This window comes from Dendropsophus ebraccatus, chromosome 11 (genome assembly GCF_027789765.1).
Source record: "Dendropsophus ebraccatus isolate aDenEbr1 chromosome 11, aDenEbr1.pat, whole genome shotgun sequence".
NCBI lineage: Eukaryota > Metazoa > Chordata > Amphibia > Anura > Hylidae > Dendropsophus > Dendropsophus ebraccatus.
The window spans coordinates 101,621,377-101,647,858 of record NC_091464.1 but is presented as its reverse complement, the minus strand read 5'-3'; the positions used below and the strand labels follow the sequence as shown (position 1 = coordinate 101,647,858).

Sequence of the window (26,482 nt, the reverse complement as noted above, 5' to 3'; positions counted from 1 at the left end):
AAATAGGTTAGAGGAAACAACTAAGGGAAAGGACAGATTACAAATTATTCCCATTTCCAATAAGAAAAAAAATGTTGGACAACCTCTTTAACCCTTTGAGGACCAGGCCCAAAATGACCCAGTGGACCGCACAAATTTTGATCTTTGCGCTTTCGTTTTCCCTCCTCCCCTTCCAAGAGCTCCAGCACTTTCAGTTTTCTATCTACACGGCCATGTTGTTTGTTACAGGAATAGTTGTACTGTGTAATGGCGTCTTTTATTTTACCATAACATGTATGATGGAACCCCAAATATATTATGTATGATGGAACCCCAAAGATATTATGTATGATGGAACCCCCCAAAGATATTATGTATGATGGAACCCCCCAAATATATCATGTATGATGGAACCCCCCAAATATATCATGTATGATGGAACCCCCAATATATTATGTATGATGGAACCCCAAATATATTATGTATGATGGAACCCCAAATATATTATGTATGATGGAACCCCAAATATATTATGTATGATGGAACCCCAAAGTTATTATTTATGAAGATATAAATAGGTGAAATCGTAAATAAGAATGCAATATGGTAACGTTTGGGGGGTTCCTGTGTCTACGTAATGCACTATATGGTAAAAGCGACATGACACTATTATTCTATAGGTCAGTCTGAACACAACCATATGCAGGTTACACAGATTCTCTAATGTTATATTTTTAATGAAATCCTTTTTTTGGCAATTAAATATTAATAAAATGGGCCTATTGTGACGCTTATAACGGTTTTATTTTTTCACCTACGGGGCTTATGGGGTGTTATTTTTTCCGCCGTGATCTCTAGTTTTTATTAATACCATATTTGTGAAGATCGGACGTTTTGATCACTTTTTATTAATTTTTTTTTTATATATAATGTAACATAAAATGGGTAATCCGCGCACTTTTTCCCCTCTTTTCGTGTACGCCGTTCACAATGACGCTTGTTATATTTTAATAGATTGGACAATTACGCATGCTACGGTATATTATATGTTTATTTATTTTTATATGTTTTATTTATATAGTGGGAAAGCGGGGTGATTTAAAGCTTTTATTGGGGGAGGGGTTTTGGGGTAGTGTGTTAGTGGCGATCGGTAAGTGACAGGGGACTCCCCTTGTAACCTACACTTAAACGCTGCGGCGCGATCGTGGCGTTTAAGGAGTTAATGTCACGCTGCAGCGAGTCATTAACTGTGAAGTGCCGGCTGCTGATTGCAGCCGGCCCCCACCTGCTATGAAGCACGCTGCTAATTTGTACCTTAAATCCCAGCATATCCTGAGGTCTGCAGACTGCAGTAAATGCTGGGACTTGTAGTGTTTGCAGCTGTTGTACTTGGAGGGTCCTGGGTGCATTATACACTGGATGCTGTGTGGGGGATCAGAGTATATAGCTCAGAGTGTAGAAGTGATCCCAGAACAGCCCTAATAGGGGATATAACCAATGGCACTTAGAAAAACAACCATGGTGCAGGGAGGAGGGGGGCACAGTTATTTGCAAAAAAGGCATAAACTTACAGCATCGGGGGGGGGGGGGGGGGGGGGCTCTGTGCTTTCTTTTAGGGCCCTATTCCGCGGGACAATTATCGTTGAGCTTTTATCGTTAAATCGTTCGAATCTAACCGATAATCGTTCGGTTGAATAGCAGTTATTAACGACCGAATGAGAAATCGTTGATAGTTTAAAAAGACCTGGACCGATTTTTATCGTTGCTCGTTTGCAAATCGTTCGCATTGAATAAGAGGTCGTTCAGTCGTTTGCAGTAGTGAAGAATGCAATAGCGGCGACAAGACGACCGAAAGAACAATCATAAGTAACAATTATCGTTCCATGTAAATGGGTGAACAATTTCAGGTCTTTCGCAAAAGCGGTCGTTTGGATTGTTTATCGTTAACGATTATACGAACGATAAATCGTCCCGTGGAATAGGGCCCTTACACAGTCCACCCTCAGCTGAACAGGCTGCACAAGTGATAATGTCTGCCTCTGCATTTAGCTATGGTGTCCTTTATCCGCCTCTGCATTTAGCTATGGTGCCCTTTATCCAACAAGACAGATGCTTTTGAGGCTGCTTTGCCCTTGTTAGGGCTTTGAAATTGGAAAAAAAAAAAAAAAAAAAAAAAAGAATCTGAAGCTCTGAACTCACTGGAACAATCTAGGTAAGGACTGCTCTTTTGACGTCCAACAGATGCAACTTTTCTTGCTCTGCCCTTTGAGGATTTTTGCATAGTGAAGATAAGATGACCTCTTGATTGATATTGTCCACTGACTTGACTTGGGTAGGAAGCCTGGCCTGAAGGCTCTTTGTAAGAGAGCCTGAATCTCCCCGACCCTTTTGGCTGAGACAATTGCCACCAGCAATAAGGTCTTGAATGACACAAACTTCATTAAAGCTTCTTGCAAATGTTCAAAAGCAGAAGATGATAGAGCCTCTAATACTAGAGCTAAGAGCCCTTTTACACCAACAGATTATCTGACAATTTTTTTTTTTTTTTTTAAATCTGTTAGATATGGTTGGTGTAATAGGTCCCTATTTCCCAAGCAGCTACTAGACTCTTCACAGATACTTGATGGCCTTAAAGAATCTGCCCTCAAGAAGATAATTGATAGCAGAGAAGTGCACTTTGAGAGTGTTAACTTCAACCCTTTAACGTAGCCTATTTGCAAGAACTCGAGAACGTCTGGAAGATCAGAGTCAGGGATGTCGTGCTCAGTACACAAAGACTTGAGGATCTTGGAAATCCGGTCATAGACCTTAATAGTGGCAGGTTTTCAAGATGATTCCAGGATATCAATCACATCACTTGCAAAACCTCCTTGCATTGAAGATGTCCTGTCAGACTCCAATCCGTGAGATGTAGATGCTGAAGAGCTAGATGGAGCAGACCATTCAGGGACAGAAGAGGAATCTCCTTGTAAGAGCCCCTCGATAGCTCTAATAGGTCTAAAGGGAATTATCGCCACAGCTCTGGCTCGGTCCTCCTGTATTTTCCTAAGCATGTTGGGAGTGGAAGAGAGGGAAAAACATAAAATCAGATGGAAGTCTGTCTGCTGAAAAGCAGGTGGATCCAGCACTTGTCCAGTGAAAAAGATGAACTGTTAAAACCTATATCTTTATTCCATGTTCAGGTTAAAATTAGGACCCATGTAGAAGGGTGCTATCGGCAAGACGACGCGTTTCGCGCATGCGCGCTTAATCATGTCTTGAATGATTCTGCATGAAGACTCTATTCCGCCTGGAGCACTTTATGCCTGCTCAGCCAGTCCGCAGTCACATTCAGATCCCCCTTGATGTGAATCACTTTTAGATCCAAGAGATGTTCCTCTGCCCTAGACATAAGTTGATGGTACTCTTCCATTAGCGCAGGAGACCTGGTTCCTCCCTATTTGTTCAAGTAGACCACTGTGGCTAGGTTGTCAGACTGGATCAGGATATTCTTCTAAAGGACCAGGGACGAAAAGCGGCAAAGATCCAGATAAACTGCTCTCAACTCCCTTAGGGTGGATGAACTCAGGCCCTCCTGGACGGACCATCTCTGCTGAACCCACTGGGTCTCCACATGAGCATCCCAGCCTGATTTGGAAACATCTGTCGTGACGACAAGTTGATGAGCACCAGACGACATCCTGCAACTGATTCTGTCCTCTCGCAACTGCCACGGTAGATCTCTCCTGCACCGACTGGAGAGGGACAGGGAATGGTCCAGTCCTGACTGGAGGCGGTTCCACTGAGGGAATACTTCGGACTGGTGTGATGTGTTACCTGGCCCATGCCACTGCTTCCAGAAAGGCAGTCATCAGCCCTAAGAATCTTATTCCCGTCCTGATAGAATTCTGGGTTCTGGATAGAAGAGACTGGACCACTGAAGATAATTTTTTCACACTCTCCTCTGTCAGAAAGTCTCATTGCTGAAGAGTCGATGATGAACCCCAGGAACTTTGAAGGAACCAGGTTAGATTTTTGCTCAGTGATGATGAACCTGTGGCTCTGAAGAATATCTACTGTGGCCTGGACGTGGAGAAGCAGCATTTCCTGAGAAGATGCTTTGATGAACCGGTTGTCCAGGTATGGTACCACAAATATACCCTGTAATCTGAGGGTTGCTGCTAACACCACAATCAATTTTCGTGAATACCCTTGGTGCAGTAGAGAGACCAAAGGGCAGACACATTAACTGCAGATGGGAGATGATATTCCCCTGAGAGATTGCCACTCTGAGAAACCTGCAGTGAGATCTCAATATTGGTATGTGCAAATACGCATCTTTCAAATCCACAGTGGCTGCAAAATCATCTTTCTGAATGATTGTCATGACAGACCTGATGTTCTCCATCTTGAAATGCCTGCAGTGGATTAATTTGTTCAGGAAGACAGATCACTAAGCGCCAACTTCCTTCCTTCTTCGGAACGGCAAAAATCCTGGCGTACACGCCAGTACCCCTCTGGTGGAGAGGAACTTGTTCCAACCCACCCTTATCTATAAACTCCTGCAAGAAGTCTAGAAGATGAGGCTTTTCTGCATTGAGAAAAACAAGGTCGGAGGGGAGGGCGAGCAAACTCTATAGCGTATCCCCTTGTGATGACCAATCTGACCCAGCTGTCTATGGTGGGATTGAGCAAAGCATGGGCAAAGACTGAGAGCCTGGCCCCTACTGGGTCACTCATAGGCCTGGCGTCATGCCTTCTGATCCTGAGAATTGCTTCTTCTTGAAGCTCAGGGCATTAGTGTCTCCTTTAGGCTTGTAACCACCTTGATTTCTTTGTGGCCAGGTTCTTCTACTTGCTGGTGACCTGCAGGTCTGTCTGCGAAAGGGCTAAAATCTCTAAGGAGGTTTGGAGGACTGAGGAAAGGCTGAACCTTTAGTTTTACTAATAGAGTCCAAGATTTTGTCCAGCTGAGGCCCAAACGTACCCTCTGGAGGAGATATCGCAAGACCTTTCCTTGATCCAGACAGCTCTCCCTACAGTGGTAGACATGGCCATGGTCTTGGAACTGAATTTAGGAGAGTCCAGAGGAAAATCTGCAAGAAAATCTTTTGAGAGAGTCTTTTTAATGTCTGGGATGTCTTTCAAGAGATCCTCTCTTGATACCCCCGCAGCAATTTCCTTAGCCAGTTGACTGATCCAAACTCTTAAAAGCTCTCACCACTGGAACAGAAGCTGTGGCAGCTTTGACATTCAATACTGCCATGGAATAGATGTGCTTCAAAGATGTTTCAACTCTTCTGTCTAGTGGTTCTTTCAGAAGGGAGGTCATGGGGAAAACTGATTTTTTACATAAGCGCATCACTGCTAAGTCCACTTTAGAGGGGTTTTCCCATGCAGCAGAACACTTGGGGTCAAGTTTGTTGTTAACAGCCTTAAAGCGAGCACTTGCTTCTGACTTCTCTTAAAAGAATTCATGGAGATCTATTGAGCTAAGCCAGAAAAGATCATGTGACAGCAGAACACGATGAGGTGTATTAGGGAAATAAAAAAAGAGCTTCTTTTTAGGTAGCCTACTAGAGTGGGGTTCACCTTCAATAGTATTTTTCACCGACTCTAAAAAAAGATGCCGCCAGCTCTTTAATAAACAGAAAAAAATCCTCTGGAGCGCTCCAGAATCTGAGGAGGAGACCACTTCTCCCTCAGACAGCACCATCAAGTCTGAATCTTTCTCTGAAGTCTGAAGGCTTTTTCTCTTTAACATTTCTTTGCAGACTTTGTAGACACTTCTTTAATCACATCAGAAAGCTTAGACTTGAACCAGCCAAAAAAGTTCTGAGCCTCAGTTAGAAGCTGGAACCTTCTCTAGGGATGGCACAGACACCACAGATATGGGAGGAGGATACATCTGGCAGTGGTTGGTCACAATTGGAGCACATTCTGTGCTTAGACTTGCTCCTTCTCTTGGCTGATTCCCGGAAGACATCTGCTAATAGAGAGACAGAGACAAGGAATGCAGCATGATATTCAAATAAACAAGTTGCAGACAGAACCACTGCGCCTCCCGGTCACAAAGCAACTGCTGGGACACCTCTACTGAACAGGTAGCACTGACAGGAGAACAGGGGATGACAGGCTCTCAGGACCCTGAACGCCACTGTCGCTGCTAATGCATGAGAAATAGAGAGGGCTGAACTCCTGCAGAAGAAACTAAACACCCTATTGTGTGGTCCCTGGGGCGTACATTTATGCCCGCGGTTTCCCCCGATCGCTACGTGTACACACGCATCGATCGGGGAAGATGGCCATCCTAGCTTGTCGGCACGGGGGGTGCTTAACCCCTTAATTTCTTTCCTTTTTTAATTTAGTTTCCGCACCCTATCGCCGTAAGTGCGCCGCTGATCAGCAACTCCTCCTTTTTGGCGTAGAGTGTTTTTTTCTATATCCTACAGCCACGTTTTGCTGATAAGTACCGCACATAAGTGCGGCATTTATCGGCAACTCCTTTCTTGGCGTAGTTTTTTTTTTATAATACTTAATGTTAAAAAGACACGTAAAAAACACTATTACACTATACTAAATAAAGTTTTACACTACACCACTACACATCTACATACCCCATATACTAATCCCCATATAAAAATGGCCCCCAGGGTGTTTTCGGCGTCGGACACATATGTTAGCCAGTGAGGATGAATGGGGGGATCCTTCTTTCCTCCATTCATCCTCATCATCCAGTGACGTGTCTGGGGGTAGCGTAGTGTAAGCCCCCCCCCCCCCCAGACACGGCTTTTCCGCCAGTACCGTGAAATTCTACAAACTCTGTGAGAGTACCTCAGGGTACACTTAGAGATTTAGGGTACATGCACACTGCGGAATGGCGAAGCATAACCCTTTGTGCATTCCGCAGCTGGCACCCGCCGGCACCCAGCACCCCCTCTTCCAGTCCCTCGCTGCCCGAGCTACTGTAGCTTGCGGCACGATCCGAAAATATCAGAAGCAGTAATAGAGCCCTAATATTTAGCAGCCATGGAGCGGACCCAGCGCTTCTGCATATGAAGGACCCCGTATCGCACCAGGACAACATTTTCCAGGTGACGTCCCCCACACTGGAGAACGGGAGACCCCAGAAGAAGTGCAGAGTGTGGGGTAACAGGGGGATCAGGAAGGACACCATTTTCCAGTGTGACACCTGTCCTGATCCCCCCGGCCTCTGCATACTGGATCGCTCCAAGGCGCACCACACATCATTGGAGTTCTATATTATCTAAATTCTGTCCCTTATTCCTATTTCAGGGGTCACGTTGATCCAGGGATTATTCTGATCGCCATTATGGAGTCGGGAAGGAATTTTTCCCCAGTGATGAGGCTACTGTCGTCTGCCTTACGAGGGTTTTTTTTTTGCCTTTCTCTGGATCAACACAGGTTGAGTTTGATGGACACCTGTCATTTCCAACCTTATAAACTAATAATTGGCCTAATACCCCCAAATAAATTAGAATTGTCCCTTTTCCCCAGCTAAGTAGGTATGGCCGCCATTCCCATTAGAGGAGGCCATGATGCAATTATAAACCCTCTGTGCTGCCAGGACAGTAGAAACCCCCCACAAGTGACCCCATTCTGGAAACTACACCCCATAAGGAATCTAACAAGGGGGGCAGCGGGGATATGGCCCCCTGGTGACGGCCACATTTGGGACGTGAAAATGAAAAAAAATATTTTTAATTTTCACGGCACATGTTCTACATATGTACCAGTCACCAGTGGGGTCCATATGCTCACTGCACCCCTTGTTGGATTCCTTATGGGGTGTAGTTTCCAGAATTGGGTCACTTGTGGGGGGTTTCTACTGTCTTGGCAGCACAGGGGCTTTGTAATTGCGACATGGCCTCCATCCTCCATTCCAGCCTCTAAATGGCGCTCTGTCCCTTTGGTCGCTTGCCCTGTGCCCATATGGCACATTATATCCACATGTGGGGTATTTTCCTACTCAGGGGAAATTACCCTACACGTTTTGTGTTGATTTTCTTTTTTAACCCCTTTTTTAATGGAAAAAAAAAAATCAAGGCTAGACCAACATTTAATTTTTACACTAAATGATTGATCTTGTCTTGATTTTTTCATTTTCACAAGGGGTTAAAAGATAAAAAAAAAAAAAACACAAAATGTGTAGAGCAATTTCCCCTGAAATCAGAAATACCCCACGTGGACATAAAGCGGCATGCGGGTGCAGGGTAAGCCTCCAAAGGGAAGGAGCGCCATTTGGCTTTTGGAGGATGGAATGGATTTCGAGGGCCTTGTTGAATGTAAAAGGCCTCTGTGTTGTCAAGACAGTTGAAATCCCCCACAAGTGACCCCATTATGTAAACTACACCCCTCAGGGAATGTAACAAGGGGTGTAGTGAGCATATGGACCCCACTGGTGGCGGGCACAAATGTGGAACAATGTGGCGTGAAAATAAAATATTAAATTTTTTACACTATAATGTTGGTCTAGCCTTAAATTTTTTATTTTCACAAGGGGTTAAAAGAGAAAAAACACACACAAAATGTGTAGAGAAATTTCCCCCAAGTTCGTAAATACCCCACATGTGGACATAAAGCACCATGTGGGCGTAGGGCAAGCCTCTCAAGGGAAGGAGCGCCAATTGGATTTTGGAGTCTGGATTTGGCTAGAATGGATGATGAACGCCATGTCCCATTTACAGAGCCCTCGTGCTGCCAAGACAGTGGAAACCCCCCACAAGTGACCCCATTCTGGAAACTGCACCCCTCAAGGAATCTAACAAGGGGTGCAATGAGGATATGGACCCCTTGCTGATGAGCACATTTGTGCCGTGAAAATGAAAAAATTAAAATTTTCATATTCACGTCACATTTTTCCACATTTGTGCCCGTCACCAGTGGGGTCCATATGCTCACTGCCCCCCTTGTTAGATTCCTTGAGGGGTGTAGTTTCCAGAATGGGGTCAGTTGTGGGGGGTTTCCAGTGTTTTGGCAGCACGAGGGCTCTGTAAATGAGACATGGCCCTTGAAATCCATTCCAGTGAAATCCAGCTTCCAAAAGCCAATTGGCGCTCCTTCCCTTTGGAGGCTCGTCTTGCGCCCGCTTGCCACTTTATGTCCACATGTGGGTATTTCCGTACTCAGGAATAACCACCCAAAAAACGTGTAGCGCAGTTTCTCCCTTTATCCCTTTGTGAAAATGAAAAATTGAAGGCTAGAACAACGTTTTAGTGTAAAAAATAAAATTTGTCTTTTTTCACGCCATATTGTTGGGAAAATCTGTGAAGCACCTGTGGGGTCCAGATGCTCACCGCACCCCTTGTTACATTCCTTGAGGGGTGTAGTTTTCTAAATGGTGTCCCTTTAGGGGTGTTCTTTGGTACCCCAGAGCCTCTGCCAACCTGAAGTGGTACAGTCAGAAATGACCAAATATAACGGAGCCATTGAAATTCACTAGGCGCTCCCTTATATCTGAGGCTTGTGGTTGCGTCAAATAGCGCAATAGAAACTGCAGAAACGGGGCAATCAATATTGGGGTGCATTTCTCTGCTAATAAGTTTATAATTATGAAAAATATTGGATTACAATAAAATCTCTGCACAGAAAATTAAAATTTTCAAATTTCTTACATACTTCGCTTTTATTTCTGTGACTCCACTAAAGGGTTAAAAACCTTTCTGGATGTGCTTTTGCAAAGTTTTGGGGGTGCAGTTTCTGAAATGGGGTGCTTTGTGGGGCTTTCTAACATACAGTCCCCTCAAATACACTTTTAGGCTGGGTTCACACACAGTATATTTCAGGCAGTATTTGGTCCTCATGTCAGGTCCTCATAGCAACCAAAACCAGGAGTGGATTAAAAACACAGAAAGGATCTGTTCACATAATGTTGAAATTGAGTGGATGGCCGCCATATAAAGGTAAATAACGGCCATTATTTCAATACAACAGACGTTGTTTTAAGATAACAGCAAATATTTGCCATTAAATGACGGCCATCCACTCAATTACAACATTGTGTGATCATAGCCTTTCTGTGCTTTCAATCCACTCCTGGTTTTGGTTGCTATGAGGACCTGACATGAGGATCAAATACTGCATGAAATATACGTAGTGTGAACCCAGCCTAAACCTGAACAGGTCCCTAAAAATATCTGATTTTGAAATTTTACTAAAAATTTGGAAATTTGCTGCTAATGTTTTAAGCTTTCTATCGTCTAAAAAAAAAAAAAAAAAAAGAAAGAGTTTAATAAATGCCGCCAACATAAACAATCTCAGAATTAGCCGGATAGGTAAAAGCATCCCGAAGTTATTAATGAATAAAGTGACACGTCAAATTCATAAAATTTGCCTCGGTCCTTAAGGCCATTTTAGGCCCGATCCTTAAGGGGTTAAAGGAGAAATCCAGTGAAAATTTTTATTTAAGTATTGTATTGTCCCCCAAAAGTTATACAAATCCTCAATATACACTTATTACGGGAAATGCTTAGAAAGTGCTTTTTACCCTGCACTATTTACTGCATCAAGGCTTCACTTCCTGAATGACATGGTGAGGTCACGACCTGACTCCCAGAGCTGTGCAGGCTGTGGCTGCTGGAGAGGATGATGGAAGGGGGATGCTCAATGTCCCTCCACTGCCCTGTGTCCCTCAGTGTCCCCCTACCATCATCCTCTCCAGCAGCCACAGCACGCACAGCTCTGGGAGTCAGGTCGTGACATCACCGTGTTATCCAGGAAGTGACGTCACCATGTCATCCAGGAAGTGAAGCCTTGATGCAGTGGTAAGTGCAGGGAAAAAAGCACTTTATAAGCATTTCCCATAATAAGTGTATATTGAGGATTTGTATAACTTTTGGGGGGCACTACAAAAGTTTAATAAAATTTTTCGCCGGACTTCTCCTTTAACTATTTAATCCATGTTGTTCCTTCTGCCTGGCAAGATGAGGAAACTGAGTTAACCCATTGTGCACCTGTGCTGCCGTAGGACAAAATAAAAATTGACATTATATTATGGGTATAGATACTGTATATAAAAAGATCTGTGATTGGTTGCTGGGGGCAGTTTACACCAGGTGTATTTTTTCACCCTTTAATAAATCTCCCCCTATGTATATTATGGGTATGGATACTGTATATATGGTCACTATGTATTATTATTATGGGGATAGATACTGTATATATGGACACATGTATGTATATTATAAAAACCAGAGCTGGATTCCTCCAAATGCTGCTCACAAGGTGGAGGACATGTGACTGGTCCCTATTGTCCTGAAACAATCCTTATGCGAGATCCATTGATCACATAACAGGTCATCAAGCTTAGGGCTATTTGGTTTAAAGTGACTCCGTACCCACAATCTGTCCCCCCCAAACCACTTGTACCTTCAGCTGCATTTAATCCAAGATCTGTCCTGGGGTCCGTTTGGCAGGGGATGCAGTTATTGTCATAAAAATAACTTTTAATCCTACAGCGCTGTGTCTAACGGCCGGGGCTTACATTTGTATATGCATTAGGCTGGCACACCCTCTCTGTCCTTCCTCCCCACCCTCCTCATCATTTACTGCTGTTTGAGCTTTGCACAGGTGTATTAACAATCCAGTCCATGTTCATTATACACACAGCTGGGGAATAGGAAGCAATCTGCCTGGAGCATTCCGAATGCTGAGGAGGGTAGGGAGGAAGGACAGAGAGGGTGTGCCAGCCTAATGCATATACTAATGTAAGCCCGGCCGTTAGACACAGCGCTGCTGGATTAAAAGTTATTTTTATGACAATAACTGCATCCCCTGCCGAACAGACCCCAGGACAGATCTTGGAATAAATGCAGCTATCCGAAGGTACAAGTGGTTTTTGGGGACAGATTGTGGGTACAGAGTCACTTTAAAGGGGCAGACTTCTTAGCGGCGATCTCATCCCAGCGGCGATCTCATCCCAATATACAAATATGAATGGACAGTACAAAGATCTTTCTACTGATCTCCTTACACGTAGGCCTGTAACCATGACAAGGGGGCATCCTCTACATCTAGAGGAAAGAAGGATTCACCACCAGCACAGACGTGGATTCTTTACTGTAAGAGCAGAAACATTTATACCTCTAGGGACCAGAGATACAGGAATCCTCATGGAAGGTCAGCACAGGTGGGGGGGGAGGGGGAATGTCAGTGTCCCGCCCCGACTGCTATTATGAATGCTATAGCTCCCAGAACCATGGCCTCAATGCAATGAATGGCATCACAATTTAATGAAAATGTTGCATCTCGTTTCAGCTTCCAATCACAAGGATGTAACACACATTCCCTTACGTCCCATTGGCATCACAACATATGGGGTATTATTGCCCCTGCGACGAAGGAATATTTAATGAAAAAAATAAAAAAATAAATTTTATTCCCCTCCTCCAGGAAGTATAAATAGGCCCCGCCTCCCTGAATCATTAGTCTTTTTTTCTTCATTTTTGTAAAGCCCTAGGGGACTTTGTCCCTCCTCCTTAACCCCTTCTTTCTTTAGGTACCTGTGAAACCTAAAGAGTGGGGGAGCTTCAAGCGCTGGAATCTGCTCCTCCTTACATAACCTTTTCTCAGGATAAAGTTATTCTCAGATTTCTTCCAGGATTCCTACCCAAGGTGGCATCTTTCTCTATCAACCAACCAGTGGTTTTGCCTGTTTTTTCGCCTGCAGTTACTTCAGAAGAAGAATTGGACTTCTCTCTGTTAGACGTATCCAGGTCTATCAGGGTATTTGGACAGGGTAAGCGAATTCTGTAAGGTAGAGAATTTTTTTTCATTCTGTTTGCAGGAAGAAACTGAGGCAAGGCGGCTTCAAAACCTTCCATATCTAAATGGATTTGTGATACCATCTCTCTATGTTACTCTACTGCCGACTTAGCTCCACCTGAGTTCACTAGAGCACATTCTACTAGGGCGGTGGCTTCCAGGTGAGCTGAACGCTCTTCTGTGTCCCTTGAAGAACTTTGCCATGCGGCTACCTGGTCTTCACTTTCTACCTTCGTAAGACAATATAGGTTGGAGTCTATTTGTTCAGCAAGAACTACTTAATGCTGCTGTGATTAATAACCCACCCGATGGGGATAGTACTTATTCCCCATATGTTGTGATGCCAATGGGACGTAAGGGAAGCTAAAATTATTAAGTTAATTTGTTTTCCCTGAGACCCATTGGCATCACAAGACTCCCTCCCTATTATTGTATTCTTTATAATTGACTGATGTTTAGGGAGGTGGGGCTTATTTATACTTCCTGGAGGAGGGGAATAAAATTAGTATTTTTATTTTTTTCATTAAATATTCCTTCGACCCAGGGGCTCGCAGGGGCGATAATACCCCATATGTTGTGATGCCAATTGGTCTCAGGAAAAACAAATTAACTTAATTTTAGCTTCCCGGCACATAACAGCCTAAATAGTGAGGTCAAAATCCCCATGTCCTGTGAAGTATATTAGCTTGTTATTTGGGGCTCTATTGTTTTAGATGCTTGATTGTGAGTTTCAGGTGTGAATTGTTCTGTGTCCATGGGTGTGGACGTACTGGAGGGCCTCTCCCTCGGTGTCACTGGATTGAGGCCATGGTTCTGGTCGCTATTCCCCCACACCTGCGCTGACCTTCCTTGAGGATTCCTGTATCTCTGCTCCCTAGAGGGATAAATGTTTTGGATCCTTCACTCCCAATGGTTATTGCAGATGTTCCTAGGTCGAGCAGCGGTGTATAACAGACAAACGTGATGTAGGAGCCTATTGACATTGCACAACCATACCACGTGAATGGGTTTGCTGGTGGAGCACTTCTCTAGTGGATAACTATTTGCTGCCGATAATACACAAGGAAGCGCCCTTCTCCCCCTCTCTTTCTCCTTACTGTAAGAGCAGTGAGACTATGGAACAGTCTATGTTCTTTACTGTAAGAGCAGTGACACTATGAAGCTCTCTTCCACATGATGCCATCATAGCTCATTCATTACAAGGGATATAAATCTAATACAAATTATGGGCCCCAGATTTCTTGTGATACGATTGTTATGGTCGCCATTTTTGGGGTCAGGGAGGATTTTTTCTCACTGTGATGGGGCAATTGTCATTTGCCTCATAAGAGGTTTTACTTCCTCTGGATCAACACAGTAGGTTTCTGTAGATTAGACTTTATGGACTTTTGTCTTCATTCAACCTTATTAAAGGATAAGTGCCATGAAAAACTTTTTCCCAGTAATTGAAGCACATTACAAAGTTATATAACTGTGCAATGTGCTTCAATCACCTATCTGCCTCCCTTCCCTGTCTTTTTCCCCCTCCACCCCCCACCAGGAACTGTCCTGACTCACACAGACCTGATTACTGTCGTCACCGTCACCAGGCAGCTCCTTCATGTGAGGATGAGTCATCAGCAGGAGGGCTGCTCTAGCTCCTATTACACCAGCCTCCCCCTCCCCCTCCTTGTCAGGTGACTCAGCTTGCTCAGCTTATCTTCTCTAGTGACATGACTCCTTCACTGAGTCCATGGCAGCAGGAGAGAGGGTATGAGGGGAGGGGGGAGCTGCCTATGTGCTGGAGTCAGTCGGAGGGAAGATAAGCATGACATGTGACAAGTGATAGCTTGCAGTTGTTCAGCCAATTGGAGCTGAGCAAGCCTGTCACCTGACAAGGCAGTGGAGGGGGGAGGCTGGTGTAACAGGAGAAGGAGCTGAGAGAAGAGCTTGGTGACGGTGACGACAGTAATCAGGTCTGTGTGAGTCAGAACACTTCCTGGTGGGGGGTGAAGGGGGGGAAAGACAGGGAAGGGAGGCAGATAGGTGATTGAAGCATATTACACAGTTATATAACTTTGTAATGTGCTTCAATTACTGGGAAAAAGTTTTTCATGGCACTTGTCCTTTAACTATGTTACTATGACACTTTCTGTGGGTTACATCACCTTTGACACTGTGCAAGAACATACCTTTTCCTGACTCAGGCTGTCTGCAGGGTGGTCTTCATCAGTCTCGTCCAGAGGATTATTCCCCTGAAAGTAGTGGAGGATGAGAGTCTTCAGCTGTGCACTACGCTCAGGGTTTACCCTCTCTGCACACGCACCACTGCTCCTGTATGACACACTGACACAGAGAGAGAGATGGTAGGCACCAGATACAAGACCGCCAGATATCACTATGTGCAGGAGGCAGAGAAGAGGCTGGGGTTAGGAAAGGAGGCCGAGATGTAAGGGGGTAGAGGAGAGAAGGAAGGCGGGAAGTATAGGGGGGTAGAGGAGAGAAGGAAGACGGGAAGTATAGGGGGGTAGAGGAGAGAAGGAAGACGGGAAGTATGGGGGGAGGAGAGAAGGAGGGCGATAAGTATAGGGGGGTAGAGGAGAGAAGGAAGACGGGAAGTATAGGGGGGTAGAGGAGAGAAGGAAGATGGGAAGTATAGGGGGGTAGAGGAGAGAAGGAAGACGGGAAGTATAGGGGGGTAGAGGAGAGAAGGAAGACGGGAAGTATGGGGGAGGAGAGAAGGAGGGCGATAAGTATAGGGGGTAGAGGAGAGAAGGAAGACGGGAAGTATAGGGGGGTAGAGGAGAGAAGGAAGACGGGAAGTATAGGGGGGTAGAGGAGAGAAGGAAGACGGGAAGTATAGGGGGTAGAGGAGAGAAGGAGGGCGATAAGTATGGGGGGAGGAGAGAAGGAAGACGGGAAGTATGGGGGGGGAGGAGAGAAGGAAGACGGGAAGTATGGGGGGGGAGGAGAGAAGGAGGGCGATAAGTATAGGCGGGTAGAGGAGAGAAGGAGGGCGGGAAGTATATGGGGGTAGAGGAGAGAAGGAGGGCGAGATGTATGGGGGGGGAGGAGAGAAGGAGGGCGGGAAGTATAGGGGGGTAGAGGAGAGAAGGAGGGCGGGAAGTATAGGGGGGTAGAGGAGAGAAGGAAGACGGGAAGTATGGGGGGAGGAGAGAAGGAAGACGGGAAGTATGGGGGGAGGAGAGAAGGAGGGCGATAAGTATGGGGGGGAGGAGAGAAGGAGGGCGATAAGTATGGGGGGGAGGAGAGAAGGAGGGCGATAAGTATGGGGGGGAGGAGAGAAGGAGGGCGGGAAGTATATGGGGGTAGAGGAGAGAAGGAGGGCGAGATGTATGGGGGGGGAGGAGAGAAGGAGGGCGGGAAGTATAGGGGGGTAGAGGAGAGAAGGAGGGCGGGAAGTATAGGGGGGTAGAGGAGAGAAGGAAGACGGGAAGTATGGGGGGAGGAGAGAAGGAAGACGGGAAGTATGGGGGGAGGAGAGAAGGAGGGCGATAAGTATGGGGGGGAGGAGAGAAGGAGGCCGATAAGTATGGGGGGAGGAGAGAAGGAAGACGGGAAGTATGGGGGGGGAGGAGAGAAGGAGGGCGATAAGTATGGGGGGGGAGGAGAGAAGGAGGGCGATAAGTATGGGGGGGAGGAGAGAAGGAGGGCGATAAGTATGGGGGGGGAGAGAAGGAGGGCGGGAAGTATGGGGGAAGGAGAGAAGGAGGGCGATAAGTATGGGGGGGAGGAGAGAAGGAGGGCGATAAGTATGGGGGGGGAGAGAAGGGGGGTGATAAGTATGGGGGGAGGAGAGAAGGAGGGCGATAAGTATGGGGGGAGGAGAGAAGGAGGGCGGGAAGTATAGGGGGGTAGAGGAGAGAAGGAAGACGGGAAGTATAGGGGGGTAGAGGAGAGAAGGAAGACGGGAAGTATGGGGGGAGGAGAGAAGGAAGACGGGAAGTATAGGGAGGTAGAGGAGAGAAGGAGGGCGAGATGTATGGGGGGAGGAGAGAAGGAGAGCGAGAAGTATGGGGGTAGGAGAGAAGGAGGGCGATAAGTATGGGGGGAGGAGAGAAGGAAGACTGGAAGTATGGGGGAAGGAGAGAAGGAGGGCGGGAAGTATGGGGGGAGGAGAGAAGGAGGGCGGGAAGTATTGGGGGGTAGAGGAGAGAAGGAAGACAGGAAGTATGGGGGGAGGAGAGAAGGAGGGCGAGAAGTGCGGGGGGAGGAGAGAAGGAAGGCAGAAAGTATAGGGGGGTACAGGAGAGAAGGAGGGTGGGAAGTATAGGGGAAAGGAGAGAAGGAGGGTAAGAAGTATAGGGGGAGGAGAGAAGGAGGTTGGGAAGTATGGAGGGGGGGGGGGGCTCATGCATCAGGTCTCCCCCCGAGGTGGACATGGTGTGGGGCCCGCACCTGTGGAACACTCTGTAACAGGATTTCAGCTGCCTCAGTGCTGTTGCTTCTCGTGATGTCACTTTCTGGTGGAGGAAATCACAAACTTCTTCCAGCTCCTCATTTGTGAGGTCACCATAAGACCGAAAGTGGAAAGAAAGTTTACTGAACTCTACTAACACTCCGCTTCGGCCTGTACCCCGAAATCCTGTGATGCAAGTAGATGGAATATATATTACACAGAGAATGCAGAGTAACAAATGGGTCGTAGAGACAATAACCACAGAGACAGAGGGTGGATGGAGCGGCGCACTGGGGACAACTGCAATATTTACCCCACCCAACAGGGGCATGCCCGGGCCTTGTAGGGAGGTCATACAGCCACCTCATCAGGAGCATGCCCAGGCCTTGTAGGGAGGTCATACAGCCACCTCATCAGGAGCATGCCCGGCCTTGTAGGGAGGTCATACAGACACCTCATCAGGAGCATGCCCGGGCCTTGTAGGGAGGTCCTATACCTCATCAGGAGCATGCCCGGGCCTTGTAGGGAGGTCATACATCTCATCAGGAGCATGCCCGGGCCTTGTAGGGAGGTCATACAGACACCTCATCAGGAGCATGCCCGGGCCTTGTAGGGAGGTCATACAGACACCTCATCAGGAGCATGCCCGGGCCTTGTAGGGAGGTCATACAGACACCTCATCAGGAGCATGCCCGGGCCTTGTAGGGAGGTCATACACCTCATCAGGAGCATGCCCGGGCCTTGTACTGCCAGGTGAAGGCCACACACTACTGAGCCTCATTTCCTTGCCTTGAGGCTTTTCCACTGAAGTTTGATCAGCCTGTAATGTATCATTAGCTATCCAGACCCCCATAGAATAGTCATTCTGATTTATATGATGATGTTTAGGTGTTATTGTTCTTACCACCTTCCACTATGTAACTAGTAAAGATTTACACTGGAAGTCATTGTCATTCGTTGAGATCTAGGATGTGGTGTTTTAGTGCTCCCTATAGTGGTTTAGGCAGTGTATATGGCGAAAAGTATTGGCCCCTCCACAAGTGACACTGACACTTGTGGTATATTCACACGGGCGGGTTTGCAGCGAGATTCTCGCTGCGAGCCCGGCAGGTCCTGGCAGTTCCCATACACTACATACTTGCTGTGGTCTAAACGACCGCAGCGAGTATGTAATTATACCGCCCTTAACCCCTTCTGCTCCCGCCCGGCTCCCCCGCTGTAAGCATACTTTACCTGTCCTTGCTGCACGGGTCCAGCGTCCTGCTCTCCCGTCCGGCCAATTAGTGTGTTGCCCAGCCACAGCCACTGATTGGCCAGACGGGAGAGCAGGACGCCGGACCCGTGCAGCAAGGACAGGTAAAGTATGCTTACAGCGGGGGAGCCGGGCGGGAGCAGAAGGGGTTAAGGGCGGTATAATTACATACTCGCTGCGGTCATTTAGACCACAGCAAGTATGTAGTGTATGGGAACTGCCAGGACCTGCCGGGCTTGCAGTGAGAATCTCGCTGCAAACCCGCCCGTGTGAATATACCCTTAGGGTACAAACCCACTTGACGTATTTGCTGCGTGAATCAGTCTTAAAAATAAGCAGGCAAAACGCAGGTTGGCTTTATACAATTGTTCTGCGTTAATATACGCAATTGCGTATTTTTGAAGCGTGAAGCTATATGCGTTTTTCGCACAGGTTGTTAACAACTGATGCTTTGCTAACAACAAGCTTCACGCTTCAAAAATACGCAATTGCGTATATTAACGCAGAACAATTGTATAAAGCCAACCTGCGTTTTGCCTGCTTATTTTTAAGACTCATTCACGCAGAAAATATGTCAAGTGGGTTTGAACACTAACACTTGTCCCCTCCACAGGAGCTCCCATTCTATATTCAATAGGGAGTCCACCCCAGACCCTCTATCTCCTCCTTCAGTCACACTTCACAACCTTCTTACACAAACATCTTCCATATTCAGAACTTCTCACTCCGACCTCCAGGACTTCTCTGGACGCCTCACCCAAAGACCTCAGTCTCATCCCTTCCATCCTATAACATCCCCTATAGTCTCATCCCTTCCATCCTATAACATCCCCTATAGTCTCATCCCTTCCATCCTATAACATCCCCTATAGTCTCATCCCTTCCATCCTATAACATCCCCTATAGTCTCATCCCTTCCATCCTATAACATCCCCTATAGTCTCATCCCTTCCATCCTATAACATCCCCTATAGTCTCATCCCTTCCATCCTATAACATCCCCTATAGTCTCATCCCTTCCATCCTATAACATCCCCTATAGTCTCATCCCTTCCATCCTATAACATCCCCTATAGTCTCATCCCTTCCATCCTATAACATCCCCTATAGAATCCTCTCTTCTATCCTATAACATCCCCTATAGTCTCATCCCTTCTATCCTATAACATCTCCTATAGTCTCATCCCTTCCATCCTATAACATCCCCTATAGAATCCTCTCTTCTATCCTATAACATCCCCTATAGTCTCATCCCTTCCATCCTATAACATCCCCTATAGTCTCATCCCTTCTATCCTATAACATCCCCTATAGTCTCATCCCTTCCATCCTATAACATCCCCTATAGTCTCATCCCTTCTATCCTATAACATCCCCTATAGTCTCAGCCCTTCTATCCTATAACATCCCCTATAGTCTCATCCCTTCTATCCTATAACATCCCCTATAGAATCCTCTCTTCTATCCTATAACATCCCCTATAGTCTCATCCCTTCCATCCTATAACATCCCCTATAGTCTCATCCCTTCTATCCTATAACATCCCCTATAGTCTCATCCCTTCTATGCTATAACATCCCCTATAGTCTCATCCCTTCTATCCTATAACATCCCCTATAGTCTCATCCCTTCCATCCTATAACATCCCCTATAGTCTCATCCCTTCTATCCTATAACATCCCCTATAGTCTCATCCCTTCTATGCTATAACATCCCCTATAGTCTCATCCCTTCCATCCTATAACATCCCCTATAGAATCCTCTCTTCTATCCTATAACATCCCCTATAGTCTCATCCCTTCCATCCTATAACATCCCCTATAGAATCCTCTCTTCTATCCTATAACATCCCCTATAGTCTCATCCCTTCTATCCTATAACATCCCCTATAGTCTCATCCCTTCTATCCTATAACATCCCCTATAGTCTCATCCCTTCTATCCTATAACATCCCCTATAGTCTCATCCCTTCTATCCTATAACATCCCCTATAGAATCCTCCCTTCTATCCTATAACATCCCCTATAGAATCCTCCCTTCTATCCTATAACATCCCCTATAGAATCCTCTCTTCTATCCTATAACATTCCTAAAATGGTCTCGTCTTTGCTGCCCCCTCACCTTCTCTTCCCTACCCTTCAGTTCCATGTACATTGTACCTGTACTCAGACATTGGCAAGTAACCGGCTCACCCAACACTTATAGGCACTTTCGGATACGGTTTACAATGGCTGAACCATTAGCCCCCCAGTCCGCCTAGTTTTCCATTCCATCACTGGTATCAGCTGTATACACCATTCTGTTACACTGGTATCAGCTGTATACACCATTCTATTACACTGGTATCAGCTGTATACACCATTCTATTCCATCACTGGTATCAGCTGTATACACCATTCTGTTACACTGGTATCAGCTGTATACACCATTCTATTCCATCACTGGTATCAGCTGTATACACCATTCTATTCCATCACTGGTATCAGCTGTATACACCATTCTATTCCATCACTGGTATCAGCTGTATACACCATTCTATTCCATCACTGGTATCAGCTGTATACACCATTCTATTACACTGGTATCAGCTGTATACACCATTCTATTCCATCACTGGTATCAGCTGTATACACCATTCTATTCCATCACTGGTATCAGCTGTATACACCATTCTATTCCATCACTGGTATCAGCTGTATACACCATTCTATTCCATCACTGGTATCAGCTGTATACACCATTCTGTTACACTGGTATCAGCTGTATACACCATTCTATTCCACTGGTATCAGCTGTATACACCATTCTATTCCACTGGTATCAGCTGTATACACCATTCTATTCCATCACTGGTATCAGCTGTATACACCATTCTATTCCATCACTGGTATCAGCTGTATACACCATTCTATTCCATCACTGGTATCAGCTGTATACACCATTCTATTCCATCACTGGTATCAGCTGTATACACCATTCTACTCCATCACTGGTATCAGCTGTATACACCATTCTATTACACTGGTATCAGCTGTATACACCATTCTATTCCATCACTGGTATCAGCTGTATACACCATTCTATTCCATCACTGGTATCAGCTGTATACACCATTCTATTCCATCACTGGTATCAGCTGTATACACCATTCTATTCCATCACTGGTATCAGCTGTATACACCATTCTACTCCATCACTGGTATCAGCTGTATACACCATTCTATTACACTGGTATCAGCTGTATACTAGGGCTGGGCGATAATGGCCTAAATCAATATCGCGGTTTATCGCACATGTAGCTGCGGTAACGATAATTGAACGATAATTATGACACGCCCCTTTGTAAGCCACACCCACTTGTCTGTGCCAAACTCAGGATATTTTGTTTAAAAAAAAAAATTTACTTTCTGAGCAGCAACACAAGTCTATTTGTCATTATTAGGGGTCTCAGCAGAGTTAGGGTATGTTCACATCTTGTTTTTCTCCACACATCGGGCTACACGTCAGGAATCAGTGAAAAAAAGGATGTGGACGCACAGCCCGACGTGCGGGCGATGGCCACATTGACTTTAATGAGCAGGACGGAGTCATTATGTGACTGTGTTCTACTCATTTGCTGGACGTACACGGCTTTTGTGCAAGACTCAAAAGAGTGGTCAACCAGATCCTGCACAACAGCCGTGTACGTCCGGCAAATGAGCAGAACACAGACACGTAATGACTCCGTCCTGCTCATTAAAGTCAATGTGGTCGTCATGTGGCTGTCGTCCGCACGTCCGCATCCTTTTTTCACTGATTCCTGACGTGTAGCCCGACGTGTGGAGAAAAATGAGATGTGAACATACCCTTATACAGCTCTATACACACACAGGAGGGGGGACAGGTCTGTATACACACACAGGAGGGGGGACAGGTCTGTATACACACACAGGAGGGGGGACAGGTCTGTATACACACACAGGAGGGGGGACAGGTCTGTATACACACACAGGAGGTGGGGACAGGTCTGTATACACACACAGGAGGGGGGACAGGTCTGTATACACACACAGGAGGGGGGACAGGTCTGTATACACACACAGGAGGTGGGGACAGGTCTGTATACACACAGGAGGGGGGGACAGGTCTGTATACACACACAGGAGGGGGGACAGGTCTGTATACACACACAGGAGGGGGGACAGGTCTGTATACGCACAGGAGGGGGGACAGGTCTGTATACACACACAGGAGGTGGGGACAGGTCTGTATACACACACAGGAGGTGGGGACAGGTCTGTATACACACACAGGAGGGGGGACAGGTCTGTATACACACACAGGAGGGGGGACAGGTCTGTATACGCACAGGAGGGGGGACAGGTCTGTATACACACACAGGAGGTGGGGACAGGTCTGTATACACACACAGGAGGTGGGGACAGGTCTGTATACACACACAGGAGGGGGGACAGGTCTCTATACACACAGGAGGGGGGACAGGTCTGTATATACACACAGGAGGGGGGACAGGTCTGTATACACACACAGGAGGTGGGGACAGGTCTGTATACACACACAGGAGGGGGGACAGGTCTGTATATACACACAGGAGGGGGGACAGGTCTGTATACACACACAGGAGGGGGGGACAGGTCTGTATACACACAGGAGACAACTGAGACAGCTCTGCTATGCTCTGTGTACATAGAGAACTGAGAAACCGCTGCCTCCTTTAGCCTCTGCCTCGGGTGTCAGTGATAAGAGACGAGCACGGCAGCTAAACAAGACAGCGGCTCCTCCGTGCAGTAACCTGCTGCTACACAGACACTGTCCCATCAATCCTTATCTGACCTGGGGGAGATGATCTACAACCCTGTGGCTGGAGAGTGTACCTCCCGGAGACTGGTGACGGGGGAGGGCTGTGTGGACGGCAGCTGCACATAGTAGGAAGAGGTTACCTCATGAGAGCTGCTGTTACACAGAGGGGGAGAGTTGTGGCTGCGCACAGTGACTGGAGCCTCTGGAACCGCTCTGGCTCCAGGTCACTGCTCTGCGCGGCAATTGCCCTGTTTGAAAAGACGGGTCCCGGCAGTGACAGGAGGGGGAGGGGGCAGAGCGGTCATCCGGTCCTCGGCTCTGTGCTGCATGCGCTTACCGGGGAGAGAGGCCCAGGCGGGGAGCGCAGGACACTTAGAGGCTGCACTTGGCCAATGCCAATGATCCCTCATTCGATCTGCTGCAGCCACATCCTGCCTGGCTGCCGGCATCCCTGCGTCGCTGCTCAGCACACAAACATGTGAAATACCGCAGATACCGTCCTGGCAAAGTTGAGGTCGGTTAACCGACGCCAGAGACGGTATCGGTATTTTCACGGTATACCGCCCAGCCCTACTGTATACACCATTCTATTCCATCACTGGTATCAGCTGTATACACCATTCTATTCCATCACTGGTATCAGCTGTATACACCATTCTATTCCATCACTGGTATCAGCTGTATACACCATTCTACTCCATCACTGGTATCAGCTGTATACACCATTCTATTACACTGGTATCAGCTGTATACACCATTCTATTCCATCACTGGTATCAGCTGTATACACCATTCTATTCCATCACTGGTATCAGCTGTATACACCATTCTATTCCATCACTGGTATCAGCTGTATACACCATTCTATTCCATCACTGGTATCAGCTGTATACACCATTCTACTCCATCACTGGTATCAGCTGTATACACCATTCTATTACACTGGTATCAGCTGTATACACCATTCTATTCCATCACTGGTATCAGCTGTATACACCATTCTATTACACTGGTATCAGCTGTATACACCATTCTATTCCATCACTGGTATCAGCTGTATACACCATTCTAGTCCATCACTGGTATCAGCTGTATACACCATTCTATTCCATCACTGGTATCAGCTGTATACACCATTCTATTCCATCACTGGTATCAGCTGTATACACCATTCTACTCCATCACTGGTATCAGCTGTATACACCATTCTATTACACTGGTATCAGCTGTATACACCATTCTATTCCATCACTGGTATCAGCTGTATACACCATTCTATTCCATCACTGGTATCAGCTGTATACACCATTCTATTCCATCACTGGTATCAGCTGTATACACCATTCTATTCCATCACTGGTATCAGCTGTATACACCATTCTATTACACTGGTATCAGCTGTATACACCATTCTATTACACTGGTATCAGCTGTATACACCATTCTATTACACTGGTATCAGCTGTATACACCATTCTATTCCATCACTGGTATCAGCTGTATACACCATTCTATTACATCACTGGTATCAGCTGTATACACCATTCTATTACACTGGTATCAGCTGTATACACCATTCTATTCCATCACTGGTATCAGCTGTATACACCATTCTATTATATCACTGGTATCAGCTGTATACACCATTCTATTATATCACTGGTATCAGCTGTATACACCATTCTATTACACTGGTATCAGCTGTATACACCATTCTATTACACTGGTATCAGCTGTATACACCATTCTATTACACTGGTATCAGCTGTATACACCATTCTATTACACTGGTATCAGCTGTATACACCATTCTATTCCATCACTGGTATCAGCTGTATACACCATTCTATTACACTGGTATCAGCTGTATACACCATTCTATTCCATCACTGGTATCAGCTGTATACACCATTCTATTCCATCACTGGTATCAGCTGTATACACCATTCTATTCCATCACTGGTATCAGCTGTATACACCATTCTATTATATCACTGGTATCAGCTGTATACACCATTCTATTATATCACTGGTATCAGCTGTATACACCATTCTATTACACTGGTATCAGCTGTATACCCCATTCTATTCCATCACTGGTATCAGCTATATACATCATTCTATTACATCACTGGTATCAGCTGTACACACCATTCTGTTACACTGGTATCAGCTGTATACACCATTCTATTCCACTGGTATCAGCTGTATACACCATTCTATTCCACTGGTATCAGCTGTATACACCATTCTATTCCATCACTGGTATCAGCTGTATATACCATTCTATTCCATCACTGGTATCAGCTGTATACACCATTCTATTACACTGGTATCAGCTGTATACACCATTCTATTCCATCACTGGTATCAGCTGTATACACCATTCTATTATATCACTGGTATCAGCTGTATACACCATTCTATTATATCACTGGTATCAGCTGTATACACCATTCTATTACACTGGTATCAGCTGTATACACCATTCTATTACACTGGTATCAGCTGTATACACCATTCTATTCCATTACTGGGATCAGCAGTATACACCATTCTATTCCATTACTGGTATCAGCTGTATACACCATTCTATTCCATTACTGGGATCAGCTGTATACACCCCATTCTATTCCATCACTGGTATCAGCTATATACTCCCCATTCTATTCCATCACTGGTATCAGCTGTATACACCATTCTATTACATCACTGGTATCAGCTGTATACACCATTCTGTTACACTGGTATCAGCTGTATACACCATTCTATTCCATCACTGGTATCGGCTGTATACACCATTCTATTCCATCACTGGTATCAGCTGTATACACCATTCTATTACATCACTGGTATCAGCTGTATACACCATTCTATTCCATCACCGGTATCAGCTGTATACACCATTTTGCTCCATCACCGGTATCAGCTGTATACACCATTCTATTCCATCACTGGTATCAGCTGTATACACCATTCTGCTCCATCACTGGTATCAGCTGTATACACCATTCTATTACACTGGTATCAGCTGTATACACCATTCTATTACACTGGTATCAGCTGTATACACCAGTACGGAATATACATACATGGCAGCACTTACCTCCCGCGGCTGATGAATTCCACTGCAGATCCCGCAGCGCTCTTTTCACAGGGATTACTTCCCAACCCATAGAGTCTGCGAGCTCAACTGCATTGAACTCCACAGAGCTGACATGTGTGTGATCGACTCCAGCGAGACGTTCCCGAGCGAGAGCAACGGCCACAGGGGGGCAGCTACAAGGAAG

At 46.0% G+C, this 26,482-nt stretch overlaps 1 protein-coding gene across 2 annotated transcripts in view; it reads right to left on the bottom strand.

Moving 5' to 3' along the window:
- The window catches only part of RECQL4 (RecQ like helicase 4), a 152,905-nt gene that overhangs the window by 21,980 nt on the left and 104,443 nt on the right, over window positions 1-26,482 (bottom strand). For both annotated transcript variants that reach the window (XM_069946229.1, XM_069946228.1), the window contains exons 21-23: window positions 26,299-26,471; window positions 17,140-17,326; window positions 14,913-15,066 (exon numbers count right to left, since the gene is read on the bottom strand). In XM_069946229.1, the coding sequence (XP_069802330.1) occupies window positions 14,913-15,066; window positions 17,140-17,326; window positions 26,299-26,471 (514 nt within the window). The remainder of the gene's footprint in view (window positions 1-14,912; window positions 15,067-17,139; window positions 17,327-26,298; window positions 26,472-26,482) is intronic.